This window comes from Trifolium pratense, linkage group LG5, assembly GCF_020283565.1.
Source record: "Trifolium pratense cultivar HEN17-A07 linkage group LG5, ARS_RC_1.1, whole genome shotgun sequence".
Taxonomy (NCBI): domain Eukaryota; kingdom Viridiplantae; phylum Streptophyta; class Magnoliopsida; order Fabales; family Fabaceae; genus Trifolium; species Trifolium pratense.
Genome location: NC_060063.1, coordinates 45,061,658 through 45,087,415, shown reverse-complemented (window position 1 = coordinate 45,087,415; position 25,758 = coordinate 45,061,658). Strand labels below are relative to the sequence as shown.

General features: G+C 33.5%; 1 protein-coding gene and 1 long non-coding RNA gene across 3 annotated transcripts; both read left to right on the top strand.

The window, feature by feature from the left end:
- The first annotated feature begins 252 nt into the window (after nucleotides 1–252).
- On the top strand, nucleotides 253–25,117 carry LOC123885125 (beta-fructofuranosidase, cell wall isozyme-like). Its single transcript, XM_045934381.1, has 8 exons — nucleotides 253–289; nucleotides 15,712–15,869; nucleotides 16,374–16,382; nucleotides 19,019–19,887; nucleotides 22,250–22,408; nucleotides 23,323–23,555; nucleotides 24,682–24,772; nucleotides 24,864–25,117. The coding sequence occupies exons 1-8, from the start codon at nucleotides 267–269 to the stop codon at nucleotides 25,050–25,052; spliced, it is 1,731 nt and encodes a 576-aa protein (XP_045790337.1). The 5' UTR covers nucleotides 253–266; the 3' UTR covers nucleotides 25,053–25,117.
- Nucleotides 7,370–9,465, top strand: LOC123885126. Of its 2 annotated transcripts, XR_006801083.1 has the most exons (4): nucleotides 7,370–7,719; nucleotides 7,855–8,025; nucleotides 8,110–8,328; nucleotides 9,244–9,465. It is a non-coding gene; the product is annotated as an uncharacterized LOC123885126 (long non-coding RNA). The 2 variants fall into 2 exon arrangements; XR_006801082.1 differs by lacking the exon at nucleotides 7,370–7,719 and having other exon boundaries at nucleotides 7,981–8,328.
- Nucleotides 25,118–25,758: the final 641 nt, after the last annotated feature.

The following is a 25,758-nucleotide window of genomic DNA, read 5'->3' as shown; positions in this document are numbered from 1 at the left end:
CAATTGTAAAAATAGCAATAATTTTTAACTTATACTTCTAAACATCGATATATATTGTTGTTAGAAATTTAAATATTTTTAAATAATGATCATATTGACCACTTAGATAAATAGTGATTCATATAGACCGCTTAGATATTAGATTTTGCCTCACTACCCTATATACATGCATGCATAGCTAGCACAACAGTTTTCTATTCTCTATATATATAGATAACTGAGCTTGCAATTTTATTCACATTTCAACTTAACCATTTCATATAATCATGAATATATTCTCTACTATTTGGTTATTGCCTCTCTTCACTTTCATTTTTGTCAATATTCTTCCTATTGAAGCTACTCACCATGTTTATAGAAACCTTCAATCTTCTGATGATTCAACAGATCAACCTTACAGAACTGCTTATCATTTCCAACCTCCCAAGAATTGGATCAATGGTAATTAATGTGATCTAAACATATTGTATATTCTCTAAATTAGTTCTTTCTTTTTTGGTGAAATATTTTACTTCTTTAAATATATTCTTATTTTGCTTCTTGTTTTTGTCATTTGACATGTTATGCTTGTTGATTTATATTCAACTATCTCATGTTTTAAAATATTATTGATATTAATTTGTCAATTGTGTATGTGCTTTCATAGTTCATGTCTATATATTTTTGAAAAATAATTTAACATTATTGTTAATTAATTTCATAAATAATAAGGTTGAAACTTGAAAGGTTCAAAAGTAATACTTCCTCCATATAATGTTTATAAGCAAAAGCCACAATTTCAAACTTATTAATTAAGGTAAATATGGTTACTTTCAATTAAATATTTAATAAATTTACCCAAAATACCCTCATGTCATTATTTGTACTAGAATAAAAAGTGGCATTAACGTACGTGTTCCAAAACATATATACTCACAATCTTGCATATTCTCAAGCTTTCATGTTTATTTGCTTTTCATCCTTTTTAATATCTTTTTGTTGTTAATATCTTAAAAATTGCTTATCTAATTGGGAGTTATAACTTACTATAATGATGATAAAGACAATGTTACCCCAGCTGATAAAGGATTTGACGAGGTTAGTAGTGAACATGTTTTGAAACATGATTGTGGAAAATATTATGCTTCAAAATCTTTCTTTGATGATGAAAAGAATAGAAAGATTTTGCTTGGTTGGGTCAGTGAATCCTCAAGTGTTGCTGATGATATCAAGAATGGAGGGTCAGGAATCCATGTGAGTTTGTTGTAATTTTCTTAATATTTTTTTTAGTGTTTTTTTTCATTTTCTTAAATCAAGATAAGTGTTGGCTTAAAAATATAATAATAGTCTTGACTTAATAATTTATATTAGTTTATTTTATTAGGCATGGTTTAATTTATCATTACTGGAAAATTCAAATGATCCATCGTCAGTACTTATAAAATATGTAAAATTTTAACGAGCACGTATCGTTGGAATTAACTTAATAATTTAATCATAAAACATGCTCAATAATAAAGATTAAATTCATAATCTTACTTTAGTGCGGAAGCCAAATAAACATATGAGCATGTATATAAAATAGGATCTACGACATGTTGATTTATCAAGGATTAGTATTAGGAATACCTGGACGACGAATCTATTAGATGAACTAACCGTAGAGTCTCTCGATAGTAATCCTGAAACACAAATAGAGAGACGGACAACGAGCATTCGTTGGCTTGAGGTTCTTCCTCAACCGAGACTCCTTATGCCCTAAGCACTCTTCAGATGGGGAGAAGAAGTAATATGCAGTGCGTCCGGTATATTGTGGACCATAGACTATATATAGTGTGATGGCCAATTAGGGTTCTCATTATTCCGAAATGGGTCATCCTGACATCCACTCATATTGAGCCCATATCCAATTAATTAATTACTTAATTAATTCTAAATGGAAATCTAATTAGTCTTTTAACTTTATTTGATCGCTTAATCAATTAAGGCTCCTAATTGATAAATAACTAATATAATTATAAATAAAGATATTTGCCCACATAATATATTATTGGAATATTATAATATATTCCAACACATACATTATTGTTTAAAAAAAAGTTAATGGTCATTCTCATTATTATGACTAAAATAATGAATTAATTGATAACAGGTTCACTAACACAAAAGAAAATAAGATATAGCTTGTATTGAACTGAATCAATCATGCATGTCATTGTTTTAGCCGTAAAAACTATGAGAGTTGTAATTTTTTTACTTTTAAAGAGTATTGTCAAAGTTGTTAGACTTTCTAATAATATTTAGCACTCATCTAGGGTAGACTATATTAACAAGATACTAGTAAAAAATTGTCAGGTGTATGTTAACAACATTTGTGGTAAAATTTGAGCAATAATGAACATGTATTTGCAGACAATTCCAAGGGTTATTCGGTTGCACAAGTCAGGGAAACAGTTGGTACAATGGCCAATTGTGGAAGTTGAGAAACTACGAGCAAATCATGTTAACTGGCCCACCAAAATTCTCAACGGAGGAGGTGAACTGTTGAAAATTAATGGTGTCACACCAGCACAGGTAAGCTTATTTTGTTATATCCGTCACATTAGTCAAATATTTGTGAGACTATTCGAAAGAACTTATGAAAACAGTTTATGATGACAGGCTGATGTCGAAATTTCATTTGAAGTGAATAACAATATTGAAACTGCTGAAGTTTTGGACAATTGGACAGATCCTCAAATTTTGTGTAGCGAAAGTTCATCAATAAAAAGTGGATTGGGACCTTTTGGTTTACTTGTTTTTGCTTCAAAGGGGTTGAAAGAGTTCACATCAGTGTTTTTTAGAATATTCAAATACCAACAAAAACCTTTGGTGCTCTTTTGTAGTGACCAAAGCAGGTTTGTCCTTGTCCCCTTTCATAAGGGTTGAAAAATTTCATGGTTAATAAAGTTCGAAATTGTGGTAAGTTACTGTTAAGAGTCTCACATCGGTTGAGAGATGACCTGACTAAGTGTTTATATACAAAGTGGCAATCCTCACCTTACAAGTCGGTTTTGTAGGGTTGAGTTAAACTCATTACTCAATTTTAAGAGTTACGTTCAATGCATGATTAATCAATTGTGACACTCAGATATATATATATATATATTCATTAATCATCCATTTAATGTAATTTACCACATATTTGGATCGGATTATCCATTCAATTTTTGTTGTCAAATTTAAGTGTTAAGATTTGATTATCTTTTCATAGACTAGAACTATACAGTAATCAAAATTGAGTTCCAACTGGATCTTATAAAAATGCATCTTGTAATTAACAGGTCTTCTTTGAATAATGATAATGATCTGACCACTTATGGGACTTTTATTGATGTGGATGTTCTGAATGAGAAGCTGTCATTGAGAAGTTTGGTAAGTTCATAGCATTTGAAAATTAAGATGGAGTACCAAGTAACTAAGTTTTTTTTTTTTTTTTTATTAAAAGCTAAATTATAGCCTACTCAAATTGGCAACTAAAGAGAATTGAATATGAGATTTTAAGGAGGTCCCAAGCCAATACCACCAAACCAACCCAAGTGGATTAATTTACCAAGTAACTAAGTATTACAAAATCATATATTAAGTGGAAGATCCCCGGTTTGATGTGCCACACCTACTTGACCTCACAAGTAACTAAAGGCTCGTTTGGATTACCTTATTTTTGAGCTTACACAAATAGCTTATGCAATATTAATTAGAGTTTTTTTTTACTATTTATAAGTTCACACTAGTGAAATTTTGTATTTTTATTATCTATTTTATCATAAACTACCTTGACAAACTTATAATAATACGTAAAAGCTGCATAAACTGTTTGCATAAGCTTAAAAATAAGCTAATCCAAACAGGCCCTAAGTATACAAAAATTCATTTAAAAAAATTAATAAAATCAATTTATAAGAAACGAAATGTCACATTTTATAAACTCTAGAAGATATCTCTGTTCTATGTGAGACTTACATTCTTAATAAGAGGATTTCCAAGATTATTTTAAAAAAAAATCATTTAAAAAAATTAATTAATAACCTAATTGTGTCTCGACCCCAGCCGAGGGATATTATTAGATTTTTATATTGTATTTAACTTATAGTTATTCTTATAAACTCAATTTATAAGAAACAAAATGTCACATTTTATAAACTCTAAAAGATATCTCCGTTCTATATCAAGGTTCAAAAAATATATTAATAAGAGGATTTCCTTCTAATAAATGAGTTTATTCCTTTTTGATAGATTGATCACTCTGTAGTAGAGAGTTTTGGAGGAGAAGGGAGGGCAAGCATCACAGCCAGAGTTTATCCCACATTGGCCATCAATGACAAAGCATTACTTTATGCTTTCAATAATGGAACTACTGATGTAAAGATCACAAGCTTAAATGCTTGGAGCATGAAGAAAGCACCATCAAATGAAAACTTATAAGCACAAAGGAGTATTGGAATACTGAAATATGAAAAATGTGACACCATGTATGCATGCATGTCATCTATATCTATCTCTATCTACATCTATATTTATATCTATAATATCATGTATTAATTTTTAAAATATTATTACATGAAATAATCTAAACTATTATTATAGTTGATACATCTCTATATTATATTTATATACAAGATATATAGTTTACAATTAAAAATAAAACTATATCTAAAAATTCTTCTCCGCCTGCCAAAGCTTATGCCAATGTTGCAATTGTCTTATCTAAAAAGGAAAAAAAAAAAAAAAACGGCGTGGGATGAGATAAAATCTCAATGAGTTGTAAACTACCCTCAACACTTCTAACTCGACTATCCAGATTTTATAACTTTTACATCTCATTCAAAGAGACGTAATAAAACATCTCTATTATATCCTCGCAGACATCTACTCACAATTTCTTATTACTTCTCTGCACTTGTACACTTTTCGCACTTGTGCCTGTTGAATATATAAATTGATTTTGGGTTTGTTAGTTTTGGGCCTTAGGAGTTTAAGCCCAAATTTAGTAATAAGTAGTAAGTCTAAAGAATGTTCTAGAGATATGTTAAAATAAGTAGAAGTCATGGTAGAAAATGTACGTAGGAGTAGAGAGAAGTTTGTAAAACTCTCTCTTAGAAGTATGTAGAAGAGTCTCTAGGAGTATGTAGAACTCTCCCTTGAAGACTATAAATAGGGGAGAGGTAGTCATTTGTAAACCAAGCCAAAAATTACAAACACTCAATAATATAAGTAGCATTCCCTTCCAACAAGTTTCATATCCTCTCTCAAATACTTAAACACTTTCTCCACCTATTAAAGCTTCATTCCAACAAAGTGATATCAGAGCTTGAAGGTCCTCCTAAAGATGGCAAATAATGGTGTTCCTCTCCAAGTCCCGATGCTCACAAAGAGCAACTACGACAATTGGAGTCTGAGAATGGTGGCTCTCCTTGGCGCACACGACGTGTGGAAGATAGTCGAGAAAGGTCTTGTAATCCCGGAGAATGAAGGTACTTTATCTCAAACTCAAAAGGATAGTTTGAGAGACTCAAGGAAGAGAGACAAGAAGGCTCTTTGTCTAATCTATCAAGGATTAGATAAAGACACGTTCGAGAAGGTCTCGGGAGCAACGACGGCTAAAGAAGCATGGGAGAAACTTCGAACCTCTTACAAGGGAGCCGATCAAGTGAAGAAGGTACGTCTTCAAACACTAAGAGGAGAGTTTGAAGCTTTGCATATGAAAGAAGGTGAACTTATCTCTGATTACTTCTCAAGAGTTTTGACGGTTACTAATAATCTAAAAAGAAACGGAGAGAAGTATGATGATGTAAGAATCATGGAGAAAGTTCTTAGATCGGTAGATCCAAAGTTTGAGCATATTGTCACTGTCATCGAAGAGACAAAAGATTTGGAGGACATGACAATAGAGCAACTTCTTGGGTCGTTGCAAGCTTATGAGGAAAAGAAGAAGAAGAAGGAAGATATCGAGGAGCAAGTACTTAAGACACGAGTCGATTCACCTAGAGAAGAGCATGGTCGAAGCAACCAAAGACGAGGTGGCGCTCGAGAACGTGGACGTGGTCGTGGATATGGAGGCGGACGAGGTTGGAGGCATAATGATGACAACAACCAAAGAGGAGAAATCTCATCAAGAGGTCGTGGGAGAGGATCTCCAAAACCAAGGTACGATAAGTCACGGGTTAAATGCTATAATTGTGAGAAGTTTGGGCATTATGCTTTCGAATGTAGAGCTCCTGGCAATCATAGAGTTGAAGAGAAGGCTAACTATGTTGAAGAAATAAGTCAAGAAGATGGAACATTATTGTTGGCGCACAAAGATAATGAAAGAGGTGGAGATAATCAATGATACCTTGATAGCGGTGCAAGCAACCATATGTGTGGGCGAAGAAGCATGTTCGTAGAGTTAGACGAATCAGTGAACGGGAACGTGACTTTCGGAGATGAATCAAAAGTGTCAGTGAAAGGTAAAGGAAACGTTCTCATCCGCTTGAAAAATGGGGATCATCAATTTATTTCCAATGTTTACTATGTGCCAAACATGAAGAGCAACATCTTGAGTCTAGGACAACTCTTAGAGAAAGGTTATGACATTCAATTGAAGAATAATAACCTTTCTATAAGAGATCATTCAAACAAGTTCATTGCTAAGGTGCCAATGTCAAGAAATAGAATGTTCGTGCTGAACATACAAAATGATGTTGCGCAATGTCTCAAAATGTGCTACAAAGAAGAGTCATGGATTTGGTATCTTCGATTTGGGCATCTCAATTTTGGAGGATTAAAGTTGCTCTCTAAGAAGGAAATGGTCAGAGGATTGCCTTACATCAACCACCCAAATCAAGTATGTGAAGGATGTTTACTTGGAAAGCAGTTCAAAATGAGCTTCCCTAAGGAGTCGAGCTCAAGAGCGCAAAAGCCGTTGGAGCTCATACATACAGATGTGTGCGGTCCGATCAAGCCAAGATCACTCGGTAAGAGTAACTACTTCCTTCTCTTTATTGACGATTTTTCAAAAAAAACATGGGTGTACTTTTTGAAGGAGAAATCAGAAGTGTTTGAAAACTTCAAAAAGTTTAAAGCTCTGGTTGAGAAGGAAAGTGGCCTTGTGATCAAAGCCATAAGATTCGACCGAGGAGGAGAGTTCACTTCTGTAACATCCCAACTTTAATTAATAACGTAATATTAATTAGAGAAAATTATTGGAATTAATTGAAGAGTAAATGACCAAAGTAGGAGTAGTCAAAAGACATAAACATGTTTATGTGATAAGTTAAAGGGTTAATATTGACAAGTGTGATTGCAAGTAGTAGTAGTATTATATTTTTATTTATATATATGTATGTCTTGGTAGGAAGCAGAACTAAAGTGGAAATTGTGAAACCTATCCCCTGCCTTCTTTCTCTTTCTGCGAGAAACACCAGTAACTTTCCCTCATCCTCAATCTCTCAAAGATTCTTGTGTTCTTGGTCAATGCATGTGAAATTCTTTAATAACCCCAAATACCCAATATGTAAATAAGTCTTTGGAAGGAAAGGAAAAACTCAGCATCTCTACCCTCTCAAATATTTCTCCACCGAACCATACCCACCCTTTTCTCATAAATCAAACCCTTAGGACCCAATCCTCAATCCTTCAAATTGAGTATTTGCATGTGTACTAATCTGCACAAGATCACGTTTTTGCGGTAAAGAAGATTAAGGACTGTTTAAGAACAAGGTAAGCAAACTCAATCTCCCTCTCATCTAGACAAACCCATCGTGATACATTTCTTCCATTAAGGACTAACCATTACCAATTTCACTGTTAACTGATGCATGTGCAATTTATGATCTGGGTTGATAATGGATGTAGTAGAATTTGGGAGTGAAGAAACTAAAGTGGAGGAGTTGAGAGAAAGCGCAAGAACAAGATCCAAATTTAATGGGTGTCATCTTTTGTGCAAAGGGGCTGGAATATGGGACAAGAACAGACCTTGGAGCTGTAGAGAATTGATTGCTTCAAGTTCTTCATTAAATTGAGAAAGTAAGTAAATTCTGCACTTTTTCGTCTGGACCTGTCTTCAGTAATCGAATCATAGCTGACAAACCGTACATCCGTTTTGAATAGTACTTACATGTCTGGAAAGCCGACGAAATAACCGTCGTCTCGGTGTCAACCACGTATAATTTGGATCAATATTGAGGCCTGGAGACGCCTTTGAAGTTGGAGCTCTGATGCAGAATTATGCAGAAAATTCTGATTATGGGTTTATAGCATTTCAGTTGCAAATTATGCGTTTCGACGAGCTCTGAAAGTGTCGCTGGTATTGTTCAAGCTTCTTTTCAGGTGGGTTCCCTTAGAGCCTTAAATTCTAGTTAGTTTAGCTCCATTAGTTTCCCCAAATAAAATAAATGCATGATAACAATAGTTCAGTTAGAATATTAGTTCCCCAATTTATCAATTACATGACAATACTAGGATTTAAGGAATTTATTGTGTGAGAATGGTTAAATCCCAAACTATTCTCCGTTCTGAATATATGAACTAATTATAGTGTCTGAAATTAGGAAGATATGGATTGTAGGTGATTATTGGCTTGATTTCTCAGAAAAATGCAAACAGGGTTCTGTACTGATGTACTCGCTTAACGAGGAATGACTTCGTTGGGCGAGAGTGTCAGAATAGAACACTGCAGAATTACTTTAATTGCTAAGTCACTCGTTTATATTCCTATTCTTCCTGATGTATTTTTGTAGACACTGTAACATCTTTGCATATATAGAATGTTAATCACACCTCAGGAAATTAAGTATCATGAATCAGGACAGTTTATAGATACCCTGAGAGGGAATTCATCGGCAGGATAACAATCAGGATTATTAAGTTAAGAAAGTCAATCAATTATGGTGGTTACTTATGTACCACGTTATGGGATTCGTTAGAATCCAATCATGTTATGATTGTGAGCTTCAGCCGTGTCGATGTACATTATTATCGCAGACGGACATGTTAGGCCTCTGAGACCGGCTCACCTTAGAGTGTCTTTGTTATGAATAAAACGAACAAGATAAATAATTTGTGTTACACCTTTATGTATTATGTTATGAAATTATGTTATGTAAATCATGTTTAGAGATTGACTATCAGGATCAGAGAACTATTAGTTCGTCAGTTACCCCGGTATAGACACCAATAGTAATTGGGTAGTAGGAATCCACTGAGACGAAGTGACTGTCTCATCCCCCACTTATTTGATTTCAGATAAACAGGTTGATCAAGATATCATGGTCTGCAAGCATGGAGTTCAGATACTTGGATTATGCTAGTTGAGCTGACGTCATGTTATCTTATATTTGTATAAGATTTAGTTTCTTTATGTTTTTAGTTGTTAGCTCAATTTAGTATTAATCTCTTGGATTTTGTAATCCTATTTATGTATTCGGACAATATGTAATGAAAATTTAATGTTTCCCGATTCAGTTATGTACACTCTTATCGATATTCTAGATAAATCGATGTGGGGTGTTATAATTTCAAACGAATTCCTTAAGTATTGTGAAGACAATGACATTTGACGACAACTGACGGTACCAAGATCCCCCCAACAAAATGGAGTAGCAGAGAAAAAAAACAGGACAATCCTTGAGATGGCGAGGAGCATGCTAAAAAGCAAGAGACTACCAAAGGAACTGTGGGCAGAAGCTGTTGCGTGCACGGTTTATCTATCAAACCGTTCTCCGACAAGAAGCATGGTGGGAAAAACACCACAAGAAGCATGGAGTGGAAGAAAGCCTGGAATTTCCCATCTAAGAGTCTTTGGAAGCATAGCTCACGCTCATATACCGGACGAGAAAAGAAGCAAACTGGATGACAAAAGTGAAAAGTACATCTTCATTGGTTACGACGCCAACTCCAAAGGCTATAAGCTCTATAATCCTGATACGGGGAAGACTATCATTAGTCGAAATGTCATTTTCGATGAAGAAGGAGAGTGGGATTGGAAAACGAGTAATGAGGACTACAACTTCTTTCCACAATTTGAAGAAGATGATGTGGAACCAGAAGAATCAAGAGAAGATCTTGCTACTCCGCCGGCTTCACCAACCCCGATTTCTGAAGAAGGAGAAAGCTCAAGTGAAAAGACCCATCACTTTAGAAGTTTGCAAGAGATTTACGAGGTAACCCAAAATCAAGAGAATCTTACTCTTTTTTGTCTATTTGCGGATTGCGAGCCCATGAATTTCCAAGAAGCATTTGAGAAGAAGACTTGGAGAACTGCCATGGACGAAGAGATCAAGGCGATAAAGAAGAATGAAACATGGGAGTTAGTCTCACTTCCAAAAGGGCACAAGGCGATCGGTGTGAAGTGGGTGTATAAAGCAAAGAAAAACTCCAAAGGAGAAGTTGAAAGATACAAGGCAAGATTGGTGGCAAAAAGATACAGTCAAAGAGCCGGCATCGACTATGACGAGGTATTCGCTCCAGTTGCTCGATTAGAAACTGTTAGACTAATCATTTCATTGGCAGGCTCAAAACAAGTGGAAGATACATCAAATGGATGTCAAGTCAGCCTTCTTAAATGGAGTCCTTGACGAAGAAGTCTACATTGAGCAACCACAAGGCTACGAAGTCAAGGGAGAAGAAAAGGTCTTGAAACTAAAGAAGGCACTCTACGGGTTGAAACAAGCCCCAAGAGCTTGGAATGCTCGAATTGACAAGTGTTTCCAAGATAAGAACTTCATCAAATGCCCATATGAGCACGCACTCTATATCAAAGCGCAAGGTGGAGATATTTTGATTGTGTGCTTATATGGAGATGACTTGATCTTCACGAGGAACAATCCAACCATGTTTGAAGAGTTCAAGAAAGAGATGACAAAGGATTTCGAGATGACTGACATTGGATTAATGTCTTACTCTCTCGACATTGAAGTGAAACAAGAGGATCATGGAATCCTAATCACTCATGAAGGTTATGCTAAGGAGGTACTCAAGAAGTTCAAGATGGATGATGCAAACCCAGTTAGCACGCCAATGGAATGTGGAATCAAGCTATCAAAGCACGAGGAAGGTGAAACAGTGGATCCATCACTCTTTAAGAGCTTGGTTGGAAGCTTACGATATTTAACATGCATGAGGCCTGACATCTTGAATGCGGTCGGAGTTGTAATTCGATACATGGAGCATCCAACAACTCATCTGAAGGCAGCAAAGAGGATTCTTCGCTACATTAAAGGTACAACAAACTTAGGCTTGTACTACTCTGTTTCTAATGATTACAAGCTCGTTGGATATAGCAATAGTGACTGGGGAGGAGACGTGGATGACCGAAAAAGCACAAGCTACTTTGTTTTCTACATTGGAAACACAGCTTTCACATGGATGTCAAAGAAACAACCGATTGTCACTCTTTCCACATGTGAGGCGGAATACGTGGCGGCCACTTCGTGTGTTTGTCATGTAATCTGGTTGAGAAACCTATTAAAGGAGTTAAGTCTGCCGCAAAAGGAGTCGACCAAGATATTCGTGGACAACAAGTCAGCAATAGCTTTGGCAAAGAACCCAGTCTTCCATGATCGAAGTAAGCACATTGATACACGCTATCACTATATTAGAGAGTGTGTCTCTAACAACGATGTGAAGTTGGAGTACGTAAAGACAGATGACCAAGTAGCTGATATCTTCACCAAGCTTCTCAAGCGTGAACAGTTTGTCAAGTTAAGATATTTACTTGGAGTAGCAAAATCAAGTTTAGGGGGGGGGGGGGTGTAGTTTTGGGCCTTAGGAAGTTTAAGCCCAAATTTAGTAATAAGTAGTAAGTCTAAAGAATGTTCTAGAGATATGTAGAAATAAGTAGAAGTCATGGTAGAAAATGTATATAGTAGTAGAGAGAAGTTTGTAGAACTCTCTCTTAGAAGTATGTAGAAGAGTCTCTAGGAGTATGTAGAACTCTCCCTTGAAGACTATAAATAGGGGAGAGGTAGTCATTTGTAAACCAAGCCAAAAATTACAAACACTCAATAATATAAGTAGCATTCCCTTCCAATAAGTTTCAGGATCCGGATTTGCTACAGTAATAAAATCACACAGTTTCACGCAGTTTCAATCTCAGTCATTGCTTCTTGATCGGACGGATCTGATCAAATCAGCTATAAAATCCATCAAAATAATCACAACCATACATAACAGATCGGACGGTCCACAATTAAAACTGCGTGAAAACTTTGTGGAATATTACAGCAGGAAATCTGCTTCCATAAGTTTCATATCCTCTCTCAAATACTTAAACACTTTCTCCATCTATTAAAGCTTCTTTCCAACAGTGCCTGTATATACAAAGCACATTCACGTGCAGCCTCATTGCACACCACATAAAAAAAACAAAGAAAAAAGATTCTTAACCCAAAAAAAATACTTTCTTCACAATATACCTTCGGAGATGAAGACACTAGATTATACCATGATCAAAGACATTACAACAAAAGTCTGATAATATAATATTAACTTAGTTGTCTTGTCTGAATTGTTAGGAAGTGGTTAATTAACCCAAGAAACCCTAAAACGGTATTCTCAATGGAATGTGGTTTGCTTGATTCTCAGGTTGCATCTATATACCAACATATCATGCTCAAATGCATTATAACTATCTGATTGATATTAATTTTGCTGGGTTACAAAGCCCCGATACTCAAATGCATCATAACTATCTAATATATATATATATATATATATATATATATATATATATATATATATATATATATATATCGTGTCCGATTACAAGAAAAAAGTAATTGATATTCACAACTATAAGCCAACCTTCGAATGTATTTTTATTTTTTTAACGGTGGGACTTTTGTTAGCTTAGTACGAAGGACGAGTTGAAAAAATGGAAATAATTGGAAATGGAGAGGATCTCAACTCGGCTCATGCAATCAATCGGACTCCACTTCCATTCCTATTGGTCTAGTGGTATTGGTTTGGAAAATGGGAGTGTGCTCCTCCTTAAGGTCTTAGGTTCTATTATCTCTGATACCAATTTGGGTCGACTTATTTAGCTTCTTCAAAAAAAAAAAAAATATTTTGCAATGAAAGTTTGGTCACATATTTTTTTTTTGCCATTGAATGATTTTATTTATTGTTTTTTATATATAAAATGTTTTTTTTTTACAAAATATATAAAATGGTCTTATTTATTGTAAAAAGGAAAGAAACTATATCCTATATTAATCTAAGTGTGCATATGCAACAAAAGTCCCACCATCTTTAGACGTCCATCTTGAGTTCACATTACCTGAGGTGAAATTGCTTTTATGCGCCCAATATATATATATATATATATATATATATATATATTGACTAAAATAAAAGATGTTCATTCATTCAAATTGGTAGAGTACATCAGATTCAAGTACAAATTCAATACCGCTAAAAACGAAAATAATGTGATAAAATTAAAGTAACCGGAATACCTATGCCTCCGGATCTGCATCGTTGACGAACTTAATCACCGTGTGAATCAGTAGTTGACCGAGGTTGATCTGCCAATTCAATCAAACGAATACCGCAACAAGACGGGAATATAAACACCACACAAAGACGGGACGACGAAATCACAGAAAAATACACAAAAGAAAATTTTAATCTATGTGAAAACCACTTATTTAGATTAAAGCAAATAGAAAAGGATGTAAAGGGTGATTTTGGGTCAAAAAAGATCCAAAATCACCCCCTTTTTGATGAAAGGAGGAGAAAAAAACTTAGAGAGAAGGAGGATTGTCTCTCTAAAAAAATTAGGGCCGGCTTTCCCCACTGGTATGCGCCCCAAAATATTTTAAAACTTTGGTAATGGAAGAAATGAAAATAATTAAAAATGGAGAGGATCCCAACTCGCATGAACCAGCCGATGATTTATGTGTTTGTTATGTATTTGTGCTATTGGGGTTTTTGCTGCAATCTGTTTATGCAGTATATGCCTTTGCTGCAATCTGTTTATGCAGTATTTGATTTTGCTGCAATCTGTTTTAGCCTTTTAACTAGCTTTTGCTGTGCTTACTGCTTATCTCTTGTATTCTTTTAACCCTCATAACATGCCTTATGTTATGAACAGGGGCGGACCTAGCCATAACTTTCTAGTGTGACTAAAAAAATTTAGGCACTACCGAACTTTTTTCATCCTGATAATTCAATTAAATAACAAACAATATATGAAATTACCACTAATACATCATGTATATTAAAAAAAAAAACAACAAACCAACAAATCAGAAAATATTTATTCAAAAAAAGAAACCAACAAACTATATCTAAAACACCACCAAATTTCTATTCGGAAAAAAAGAAAGGACTAAAATTTATTAAATATCTGATAAATCATGCATATCACTTGTTTAATTCAATTAGTTTATAACTTATTAATTTTTATTCCAATTTTACCCGTATTATCTTACTTGAAAAAATTAAATATTAATTAAATATTTTTTTATGTCATATCATATTTATATGCTAGTTCAATTGCTAATTTTATCCAATACTATGTATTCAATTAGTTGTCCACTGTTTTTCTACAAATAAAGTCAAGTTGATTATTATAAAATTAAACTATGTAACTTAAAATAATACTCCATGTATAACGAAAGACTTGAAATATAATCATCAATAATAGACTATGAACTAATATTTGCACTAATACTTAAACTAATATGTATATGAGAGACTTACAGTTATCAATAATAAACTCTAAACTAATATTTACATTAATATTTATACGAATATATATACAAAATAACTTAAAATTATTTATAAAATTTTTATTTTTTATTTTTAGAGAAATTTGGGCCGGGCTAGTGTGGCTATAGCCACACCAAGCCTTGAAGAGGTTCGCCCCTGGTTATGAAGTGGTTGTTAATAAAAGTTTATGTTGCTCAAAAAAACCAATCCAAGTGTGTTCAATGCAAAATACAGGGGCTTATAATTTCTACTTATACATTAATATGCGGAACTATTTATTTGTAATTTCTATGAGGACCTATAATTTTCTTCATATTAATACGGGGGCCTTTTTTGTTGTAATTTTATATCAGAGTTGGTATTTATATTCATATATTAATACACGGACTATATTTTTGTAATTTATACATGAACCTATATCTTACTTATATATTAATACGACAACCTATTAGTTGGTAGAACAAAAACTCTGTCAATTTTATCATATAATTTTAAATCAAATTAATTTAAACTAAATTATTCAAATAATATTTAAAACAAAATACATATATAATATTTAAAAAGAAAATTATTTATGTTTTCTTATCAAAAAAGAAAAGAAAATTATCCGTATACGACACGGGCTAACATACTAATAGGCGTTTCTAAAGAAAAACTTAGATTCGAACTCAAAGCTCCATAAATATCTAACCTGACAATTTCAATATTTAACAACTGAATAATAGGCGTTTCTAAAGAAAAACTGAATAATAGGTGTTTCAAGAAAGAAAAGAAAAAACTGAATAATAGGACTTACGTACGGATAATGTATATCTCTATATATTGAAAAATATTCATCGGTTATTTACACATTGACTAATAAACATATCATTTTCCATTAATTACTCACAAGTTTCAAACCATGGCCAGCACAACAGTTTTCAAATTCTCTATATAAATAGAAAACATAGCCTTGTAATTTTCTCCACATTCCAATATGAATATATTCTCTACTATTTGGTTATTGCCTCTCTTCACTTTCATTTATGTCAATGATATTCTTCCTATTGAAGCTACTCACAATGTTTATAGAAACCTTCAAAATTCATCTTCTGATTTAACAGATCAAACTTACAGAACTGGTTATCATTTCCAACCTCCCAAGAATTGGATCAATGGTAACTAATGTGATCTGGACATTGTATATTATCTAAGGCTCTGTTTGATAAAAAATAATGAATAGCTGATAAGCTAGCTTATAACAAATAGTTTATAAGCTAAGTTTTAGCTTACAGTAGTGAATGAGTTAGTTGATTGAATTTGTAGTATTTGGTAAAATTAGCGATTGAACAAGCTTATAAGTATGAAATGACATAACAATGATATGTTTAATTTTAATTTTTTTTCAATAAAATACTAGGGTAAAATTGAAAGGAAAATGATAACCTATCAACTATAAGCTCATAATAAGCTACTTGAAATAACGTTTGAAATATAAGCTTATAAGCTAAAAGCTATAACATATAAGCTAGCTTATTGACCTTCCCAAACAGAGCCTAAATTTATTTATTTATTTATTTATTTTTTTGTGAAATATTTTACTTCTTATAACATATTCTTCTTTTGCTTCATTGTTTTTGTCATTTGACATGTTATGCTCAAACGGATATGTGGATTTGCAGATCCTAATGGTTAGTTCAATTCTCTTATGTGTCCCTCTTAAATAATAGTACATTTTTATGCATATAGTTTCTTCAATATTCCATCATACATGTTTGTCATGTCTTAACAGACGCATGCACGCACACACGCATGCACACGTGAGTGCATGACAGTCGGCTCTGCAAGTGCACAGAATCACTATCAAGTAATAAAGTGATAAGTTTATCGTTCTCCACAGGGATTGTGTCAAGGTTACTAGTTTCGCTTAAGAATATGATAGTTGTCTTCGCTTTGTTTGTTTAAGAAGGTATCTTTGCGGATAATTAGTAAAATGCCGGAAAATAAATGCGGAATTTAAAAGACAGAAAAGTAAATGTGTGTGTGTGACCACACGGGTTGGTTAAGTGTGGTCGGATCCCTCCCTTACTCCTGCTTGGTTGCTCAATTATTTTCCTCTCCTAGGATTTAGACTGTTGAAAATAGGTGCAATGCCATATCTGTGCCTATTTCTATTACAAGCTTTAGATAGCCTAGTTAAGGTTCCCTTTACTTTATTTAGACACCATTATCCAGGACTCCACTTTTTCGTTAAAACTTTGGTCTCATCACCCTGATGACCCCTAAATTATAATAAAAATGCAGAAAAAGTAAAGATAGAAGGGAACAGCGGGAAATCCGCATCACTGTCCTGGGTGGGATGAAGATCCACTCGCAGAGAAGAACTGAGTCGCGGCATCTGGTGTCAGACTATCATATGTCTCATCCACCATCCAATCTATCTCTCCATCAGAGGCATATTGTGGCCTAGGATGATGGGTCTGGCGTCGCTCGGTCCATGTATCCTGTACATGCGTTTGATGCTCCAGCAGCCTCGTAGTCTGTCTTTGAAAATGCCTGGTCAAATCTGCCTGCTCCGGATATAGCTTGTTATAGGAAGGAACAGATGTCTGACCTAGGTACTCCTCTACTGCCGCCATCAACTCTAGGGAAAAATGTGGAAATCCCAGTCCATCCTCACATGCTGCACATAGGTAGTGGCAGCCATCCCTAGCTCATAGTCTGTAAATTGGTGTTGGGGTATGTGAGGTGGAGGTTGATGTTGCTCCTGATGTCGTGGCCCTGTTGCTGGTGCTGGCGCTGCTGCCTGTGCCGCCTCCAAGTCCCGCACAGCTTTCTGAAAGTATGTCCTGCCGAGGGGTCGCTCAGGTCCTGTGATCATATTTATATCCTCGTATAGAGGGACCCCTCGTGCCTGGCATAAGGTAGTAATGACGAAGGGATGCCCGATAACTGTATCTCGGCTGGCGATCATGCGCTTGATACTCCGCGCAATCAGCTCTCCGACTCTGATGGGCTCCCCTCGCATAATAGCGTAGAAAACATGACAACGAGACATAATGATCTCCGTCTCCTGTCAAGCACTCTCAAAATTCCTGACCAGCCACTTGGCCCATCCTCTGGCAGTTGGCATCATGTCAATGATATTCAGGCGGACACGTGCTGGTGTACTGCCAATCTCGCCCAGGGAGTGCCAGAGTATGTAGTATCTGATCATACTCATCCTCTGTATGAGCACTGTGCCTCCATTAATGGGCCCAACAGTGCTCCGGCGGTGCGAACCCAAATACAACGTCAATCACTGCCGGCGTGTAACTAACCCTCCCTCCACGTACCGCAGATGTGAAGTCCTCCTCGAAATATTCCACTGCGTCGGCGTAGAACTCTCTTACCCAGGAGATGTTGCAGTCCCCGATCAAAGAGTTAAAATATATCCAACTGTAATGCCTAGCAGTGGTCTCCATCTCTGGAAGAAAAGTGATATCAGGGAAGTTAATACTCCTCTCCTGAATAACGCCCTTTTCCTCGATCAAATTGAAGTGCTCGGCACAAGTGGGGCTGAGGAAAATGTTTTGCCTAGATGAAGAACCGGCAACACGTACTCATTTAGGTGCCATGAGGAATTTGTGGTCTACCGGCTTTTTCTAGTTAAAGTGTTTGGATTTGGTGGGGTGTGGTAAAAGTTTGTATTTTTGTGGGGGTTTTGGGTTTTTATGGGTGTGTGTGACCACACGGGTTGGTTAAGTGTGGTCGGATCCCTCCCTTACTCCTGCTTGGTTGCTCAATTATTTTCCTCTCCTAGGATTTAGACTGTTGAAAATAGGTGTAATGCCATATATGTGCCTATTTCTATTACAAGCTTTAGATAACCTAGTTAGAGGTTCCCTTTACTTTATTTAGACATTATTATCCAGGACTCCACTTTTTCGTTAAAACTTTGGTCTCATCACCCTGGTGACCCCTAAATTATAAGTTGTCACGTTACCTAAAACTAGTCACCTACCCACAGGCATACTCTGCAAGGTAGAAATTATCGTTCTGTTCCAATCCTATACTAAGACCTCAGATACTGAATTTAATGCTCTCATGTTGGCCATAGCAAGCTGCCTTCGTTCGGGATTACTAGCTTCGTTTCCTATGCGATATCCACTAGGTCCTTAGATTTTAGTCTAATGTGATCAGTATTAAAATAATTAAAATCAGACAATCAGAAGAGTTTCCATTGGAAATAACTAAATTTATATAATATAAATAATAAAAATATTACATGTCATTGTATTATTGCTGAAAAATAAAATATTGTCTTTATTTGTGTGGTTTTTAATAGGACCAATGCTTTACAAAGGGTACTATCATCTATTCTATCAATACAATCCTAAAGGTGCTGTTTGGGGAAATATTGTGTGGGCACATTCAATTTCAACTGATCTTATTAACTGGACCCCACTGGATCCAGCCATCTTTCCATCTCAACCGTCCGATGTAAATGGTGTTTGGTCAGGATCAGCCACAATATTACATGGTAACAAACCAGCTATTTTGTACACTGGAATTAATAAACTTAATCAACAAGTACAAGATATAGCATACCCTAAAAATTTAAATGACCCTTTTCTTAGGGAATGGATTAAGTCACCAAAAAATCCATTAATGGAACCAACTATTGAAAATAAAATTAATGCAAGTTCATTTAGAGACCCTACTACTGGTTGGTTAGGAAAAGATGGACATTGGAGAATACTTGTTGGTAACAAAAATAATACTAGAGGAATTGCACTTTTATATAAGAGTAAAGATTTTATTAATTGGATTAAATCAGAAAACCCTTTACATTCAGCTGAGGGTACTGGAATGTGGGAGTGTCCTGATTTTTTTCCAGTTTTGAAAATTGGTACATTTGGTGTTGACACATCATTAAATAATGATAAGGTTAGACATGTTTTGAAGGTTAGTTTAGATGATACAAAACATGATCATTATCTAATTGGGAGTTATGATGAAGGTAAAGACAAATTTACCCCTGATCATGGGTTTGAGGAGGTTAGTAGTGAACATGTTTTGAGATATGACTATGGAAAATATTATGCTTCAAAAACTTTCTTTGATTATGGGAAGAATAGAAGGATTTTGCTTGGTTGGGCTAATGAATCTTCAAGACCTGATTATGATATCAAGAAAGGATGGTCAGGAATCCATGTGAGTTTTTGTTTTAATTTTGTTAATTATTTTTTGGTTTTTTCATTTTTATATAATCAAGATAACAGTTGGATCAATAATATAATATAGTCTTAGTCTTGACAATTGACTTAATAAGTTACGTTAATTTAATATTATATATATATATATATATGGAATTTGCTATAACACACCCACTCATTTTTATGAAGGTGTGCATTAGCAACGTACACCTTAGGGTGTATTTAATCACTTTTTAGTTATTACTTGCTAAAACACACCTTCTAAAAAATTAGTGGGTGTATTCTAGCAAATGCTTATAGGAGTTGCTAACGTACACCCACTTATTTTTTAGAAGGAGTGTTTTAGCAACATGCACCTCAAGGTGTATGTTGCCACTTTTTAGTTATGACTTGCTAATACACACCTTCTATAAAACAAGTGGGTGTACGTTAGCAAAACCATATATATATATATATATATATATATATATATATATATATATATATATATATATATATATATATATATATATATATATATATATATATATATATATGCTAAGATCATGGCATGAGAATAGGATTCACTAGAATCAATAAGTAACTTTACACGAAGAAATCCTAATTGGGTTACAAGAATTAGCAAACTCTAACTCTACCTAAATCCTGAATCTCTTCTCGTGATCAAGAGACTCCATTGACCTACATTACCCAAGGTGAAGCAATAATATCCTTTGTCTTTGTTGTTGGCAAACCTTATTCCCTTTTCACACTTATTTTTTTGGGTAAATGATCATTTATCCCCCTGCAAAATAAGCAAATTTTCGTTTACCCCCCTATGCAGATTTTTTTTCTGTTTACCCCCTGCAAAAAATAGATTCACTCATTTTGCCCCCCGTGTGTACAGCAGGACATGTGAATGTGCAAATCTGCTGACATGGCTTGTACACGTGGAAAAAAATAATTAATATTTATTTTTTAAATTCCACGTCAGATAATATATTTTTTTTAAAAAAAAATTTCTACAAAATAAAAAAACGGATTTATTTTCAAATCTTTTTGAATTAAAAAAACATGATCTTTATTTTTTAAAAACAAAACATTATTTTTTTGTTAATCTCTTTGAATTAAAAAAAATAGAAAAAGAAGTTTATTCGTACTTTCCTCTTATACCAAAATCATTTGTCCTAGAACTAGAAAAATAGAAGGAAGCAGAAGACAATAACGAAGTAGAAGACGATTCCGGTGATTGAAGAAGATGACGACGAATATGATCACGACGGTGGAAGCAAACCCGCGAAGATTCTGTTTTTTTTAAATAAAAAAGATTTGAAAATAATTTTTTAATATCTTAAAAATAAACTTTATTTGGGAGAAAAATATGAAAATTCGTTTTTTTATTTTAGGAAAAAAATAATAATTTTGTACGAAAAAAACTATTTGTAGGAATTTTTTAAAATTTTGTAGGGAAAAAAATTTTATTTGTAGGATTTTCTTTTTATTTTGGAAAAAAAATTCGTTTTATTAATTTTGTAGGAAAAAAAATTTAATTTTTTTTTTTAAAAAAATATTATGTGACGTGGAAGTTAAAAATAAATATAAATGTTTTTTCCACGTGTACAAGCCACGTCAGCAAATTTGCACAATCACATGTCCTGCTGTACACACAGGGGGCAAAATGAGTGAATCTATTTTTTGCAGGGGGGTAAACAGAAAAAAAATCTGCATAGGGGGGTAAACGAAAATTTGCTTATTTTGCAGGGGGGTAAATGATCATTTACCCTATTTTTTTTTTACGAATAAAATGATCTTTATTTATAGAAAAATATATGCATAAAAATTAATAACAAATCTATTTTAAAATAAAACAAATAGTTTCATCCAGAAAAATATATTTTTCCAAAAAAATCTCTAAAACAGCACATGCTGTTATGCGCACCGTATGCCCCACCTCCTGCGCCAGGCGCAGTCAGCAGAAGCTGCCAGAGGCAGCAGGCACGTATTGCGCCACACGCCAGTCCTTGCTGCGCCACGCCCCAACACCAACCGGTTCACCAGAATTTTCTCTAACTTCTTGTTATCGAGATTTCAAGCCATATTCAACAAAGTTCAATAGATTGCTTCTTAAAAAAATGATGTTCAATAGTTAATGAAACGTGACACCTCTTAACATATCTGTTAATCAAATTTAACACCTTCGTAGATATTTGATATCACGGTAGTATTTTTTAATCTTGTCAAATTGATTGTGAATTCAAATATGCAGTAAAATTAACCACATATGTGAACTGTATTAACCTGTTAAAAAGTGTATGTTAATAACATTTCTTAGAAATAATTAAGGTAAAATTTCATCAATGATGCACATGTATTTTTTGCAGACAATTCCAAGGACAATTTGGTTGCACAAGTCAGGAAAACAGTTGGTACAATGGCCAGTTGTGGAACTTGAGAAGCTACGACTAAATCATGTTAACTTGCCCGCCAAAGTTCTCAAGGGAGGTGAACTGTTGCAAATTAATGGTGTCACAGCAGCACAGGTAACAACTTATATGCTTTGTTAACTAGTACTAAAATAAGTGAATAAATGTATCAAATGTTTATTTATTTAATTATTTATTTATTTATTTATTTATTTATTTATTTATTTATGTGAGTGTGTCTAAATGATTGGTCCAAATATGACTTCTTCTTATTTTATACTCCCTCAGCCCCTCAGCCCTTTATTATAAGAATCTTTTACAAAAATCACGGATTTTAAGGGGAATCTTACTTTACCCTTTGATAATTTAGAAGTATTTACCCAATAACCAATGGAAAAAAAAAACCACATATAAATAGATTTGTATGTGTTATTCACAACTAACTTGTAATCAACTTTTATTTGACATGCGTGTAAAATAGATACTACTTGACTAATTATAACAAGATAGATAGTAATGTATAACCACTAAGTTTGATCTACCTAATGATAAGGGGTTTGAGTAGTAAGAAAGAGGTTATGAAATTGTAAACCAAAAAATAGATAGTCCAGACATACATGTAAAATAGTAGGTAGAGAAGCAATTTTTTTTAGACAAAAGAAAAAAAAAGTTAAATAAAAGAATAAGATAAGAGATCAGGGGACATTTTTAAATAACTTTATTTTCTCAATAATGACTTGTAACTTTTTTCTGCATAATTAGTTTAATCAAAGTATATTTTAATTTTATGATGATATATTTAGTGCTGTTTATATTAAAGATTACCAGATATTTTAACACAAAACAAACAGAAGGATTATCTGTACCTCAATTCTTGTAATTATCCTCCAATAATTAGTCTTATATGAAATCAGTTTAACTTAATTGTATCTTTTGTTATAAAAATAGCTTATAAATAAACACTTATATGATAAGTTTTTAATTAAGATGTTATCCAAACATAACTTAAATTAATCCTTTATCTTATGCAGGCTGATGTTGAAATTTCATTTGAAGTGAATAACATTGGAAAGGCTGAAGTTTTGGACAAATGGACAGATCCTCAAATTCTATGTAGCCAAAGTTCATCAAGAAAAAATGGATTGGGACCTTTTGGTCTTCTTGCTTTTGCTTCAAAGGGATTGGAAGAGTTCACATCAGTGTTTTTCAGAATATTCAAATACCAACAAAAACCATTGGTGCTCTTTTGTAGTGACCAAAGCAGGTTTGTCCTTGTGCCCTAGTTATTTTCTTAAGGGTTGAATTATTTTAATACAAATATAATTAATAAATATCATGTATATTTTCAAATCTAGTAATTATGCATAATTGAACATAATTTGGATTATTATAATTTTTTTCTTTGATAAATTATGAACAAGTAGATATCAAGGTAGGGATAGACATCCCAACGTTGTTGGCACCCGATCATTCCACATCCTCCATCTATAGCTCATATTATTAATAAAAAGAAGAAAAATAAGATAATTACAAAGGGGAGACTATACCTTACCCTAAAGAAACATAGAACAATTAAGAACATCAACTCCTATTTAATTCTAAAAGACAAAATATAAGTCCTAGTAATTTGAGGTGAATGCACCAAACGTCAACACGAAACGGTTCACGTACCCACTACTCCCTGCCACATGCAGCAAGCCTTGATTGCTTTTTCAACCTAGACAGTCCGAAAATGAAACAGATATGGAGATATTAGAGGCAAAATGAGACTTCTCTACCAACCTCTGACGAATCAAATCTTGTTTAGAAACCAAAACAACCCAAAGCCGATTGAAAGCCAGATCGAGGGATGGTCAATCAATCATATTAAGTGCCACAAGCCAAAGATATATATATATATATATATATATATATATATATATATATATATATATATATATATATATATATATATATATATATATATATATATATATATATATATATATATATATATATATATATATAAACTAATTAGCCCACTAGCACGGCGAACAACTACTTCCGTCAATACGAAGTGTCTATGCACCTTGCTCTTTCGAGCAGTATCAAGCCAAATATATCTTAAAGCCCACTAGCAAGATGAACAACTACGTAAATTTCAAAATATTCATGGTTAATAAAGTTCAAAATTGTGATAAGTTACGTTCAGTGTATGATTAATATGAGTTGTAACACTCAGATTTATTCATTACTCGATCATTTAACGTAATTTACCACATATTTGAACGAGAATAAGTGAATAACCATTTAAATTGTTTTTTTTTCTTCTCAAAATTCATCATATTATTCTGTATTCATCAAAATTGAGTTCCAACTCCATCTTATAAAAATGTATTTTTAATTAACAGGTCTTCTTTGAATAAAGATAATGATTTGACCACTTATGGAACTTTTATTGATGTGGATGTTCTGAATGAGAAGCTGTCATTGAGAAGTTTGGTAAGTTCATCCCTTGATTAAGCATTTAAGGCATTTGACAGTTAAGATGCACCAACTTTCCCACCCTAATATGAGTTTTTGCATTTCACAGATTGATCACTCTGTGGTAGAGAGTTTTGGAGGAGAAGGAAGAGCATGCATCACATCTAGAGTTTATCCCACATTGGCCATCAATGACAAAGCATTACTTTATGCTTTCAATAATGGAACTACTGATATAAAGATCACAAGCTTGAATGCTTGGAGCATGAAGAAAGCACAATTAAATGGAAAATTATAACTTTATAAGCATAAAGAAGTATTGAAATACCGAAATATCAATAATGTGACACCATGATTAACATGCATGTCATCTATATCTATATATCTATATTTGTAACATCCAGTATTAATTTCTACTATATTATTACTGGATTACATGAAATAATCTAAACTATTGTTACAACTAATACATCTCTATTATATTTATATATACAAGATATAGTTTACAATTAAAAATAAAACTATATCTAAAAATTCTTCTACCAAAGCTTCTGCCAATGTTGCAATTTAACAATATATGTCATTCTTTTCTAACCACACATGCATGTTCATTCTTATCTTTCTTTTAATTATAAATTGAAAGGAAACTAAGCTCATCGAGAGAAAATGATAACTATGAACATTCTTTCTCATTCTCAATTAATTAATAATTTTTATCAATCACTTCTCGAGCATTCTCTTTTATATTGTTCTAATTTGTGAGTTATCACTATCTAATCTTTCAAATCCCAAATTAAGAGAACTAATGCTCAATGGGAAAAATTGTCTATGAGCATTATTCTAGTTGTTATTACTCTATGTAAAATGAGCCAATTCTAGTTAAAAATGAGTTTTTAATTGTTAACCTAAGCTTATACCAACCAAAGTGATTCCAATTCTTGTGCTATATATCTATTCTCGTCATTTTACAACAATTTAAGCGGTCTTTAATTGTCTCATAAGAA

Excerpts from the sequence above, each read along its gene's own strand:
- LOC123885125 (XM_045934381.1), top strand. The coding sequence starts at position 267 with ATGAATATATTCTCTACTATTTG. Across the intron at positions 23,556-24,681 it reads TTTTGTAGTGACCAAAGCAG|GTCTTCTTTGAATAAAGATA; the intron begins GTTTGTCCTTGT and ends TTTAATTAACAG. Across the intron at positions 24,773-24,863 it reads AGCTGTCATTGAGAAGTTTG|ATTGATCACTCTGTGGTAGA; the intron begins GTAAGTTCATCC and ends TGCATTTCACAG.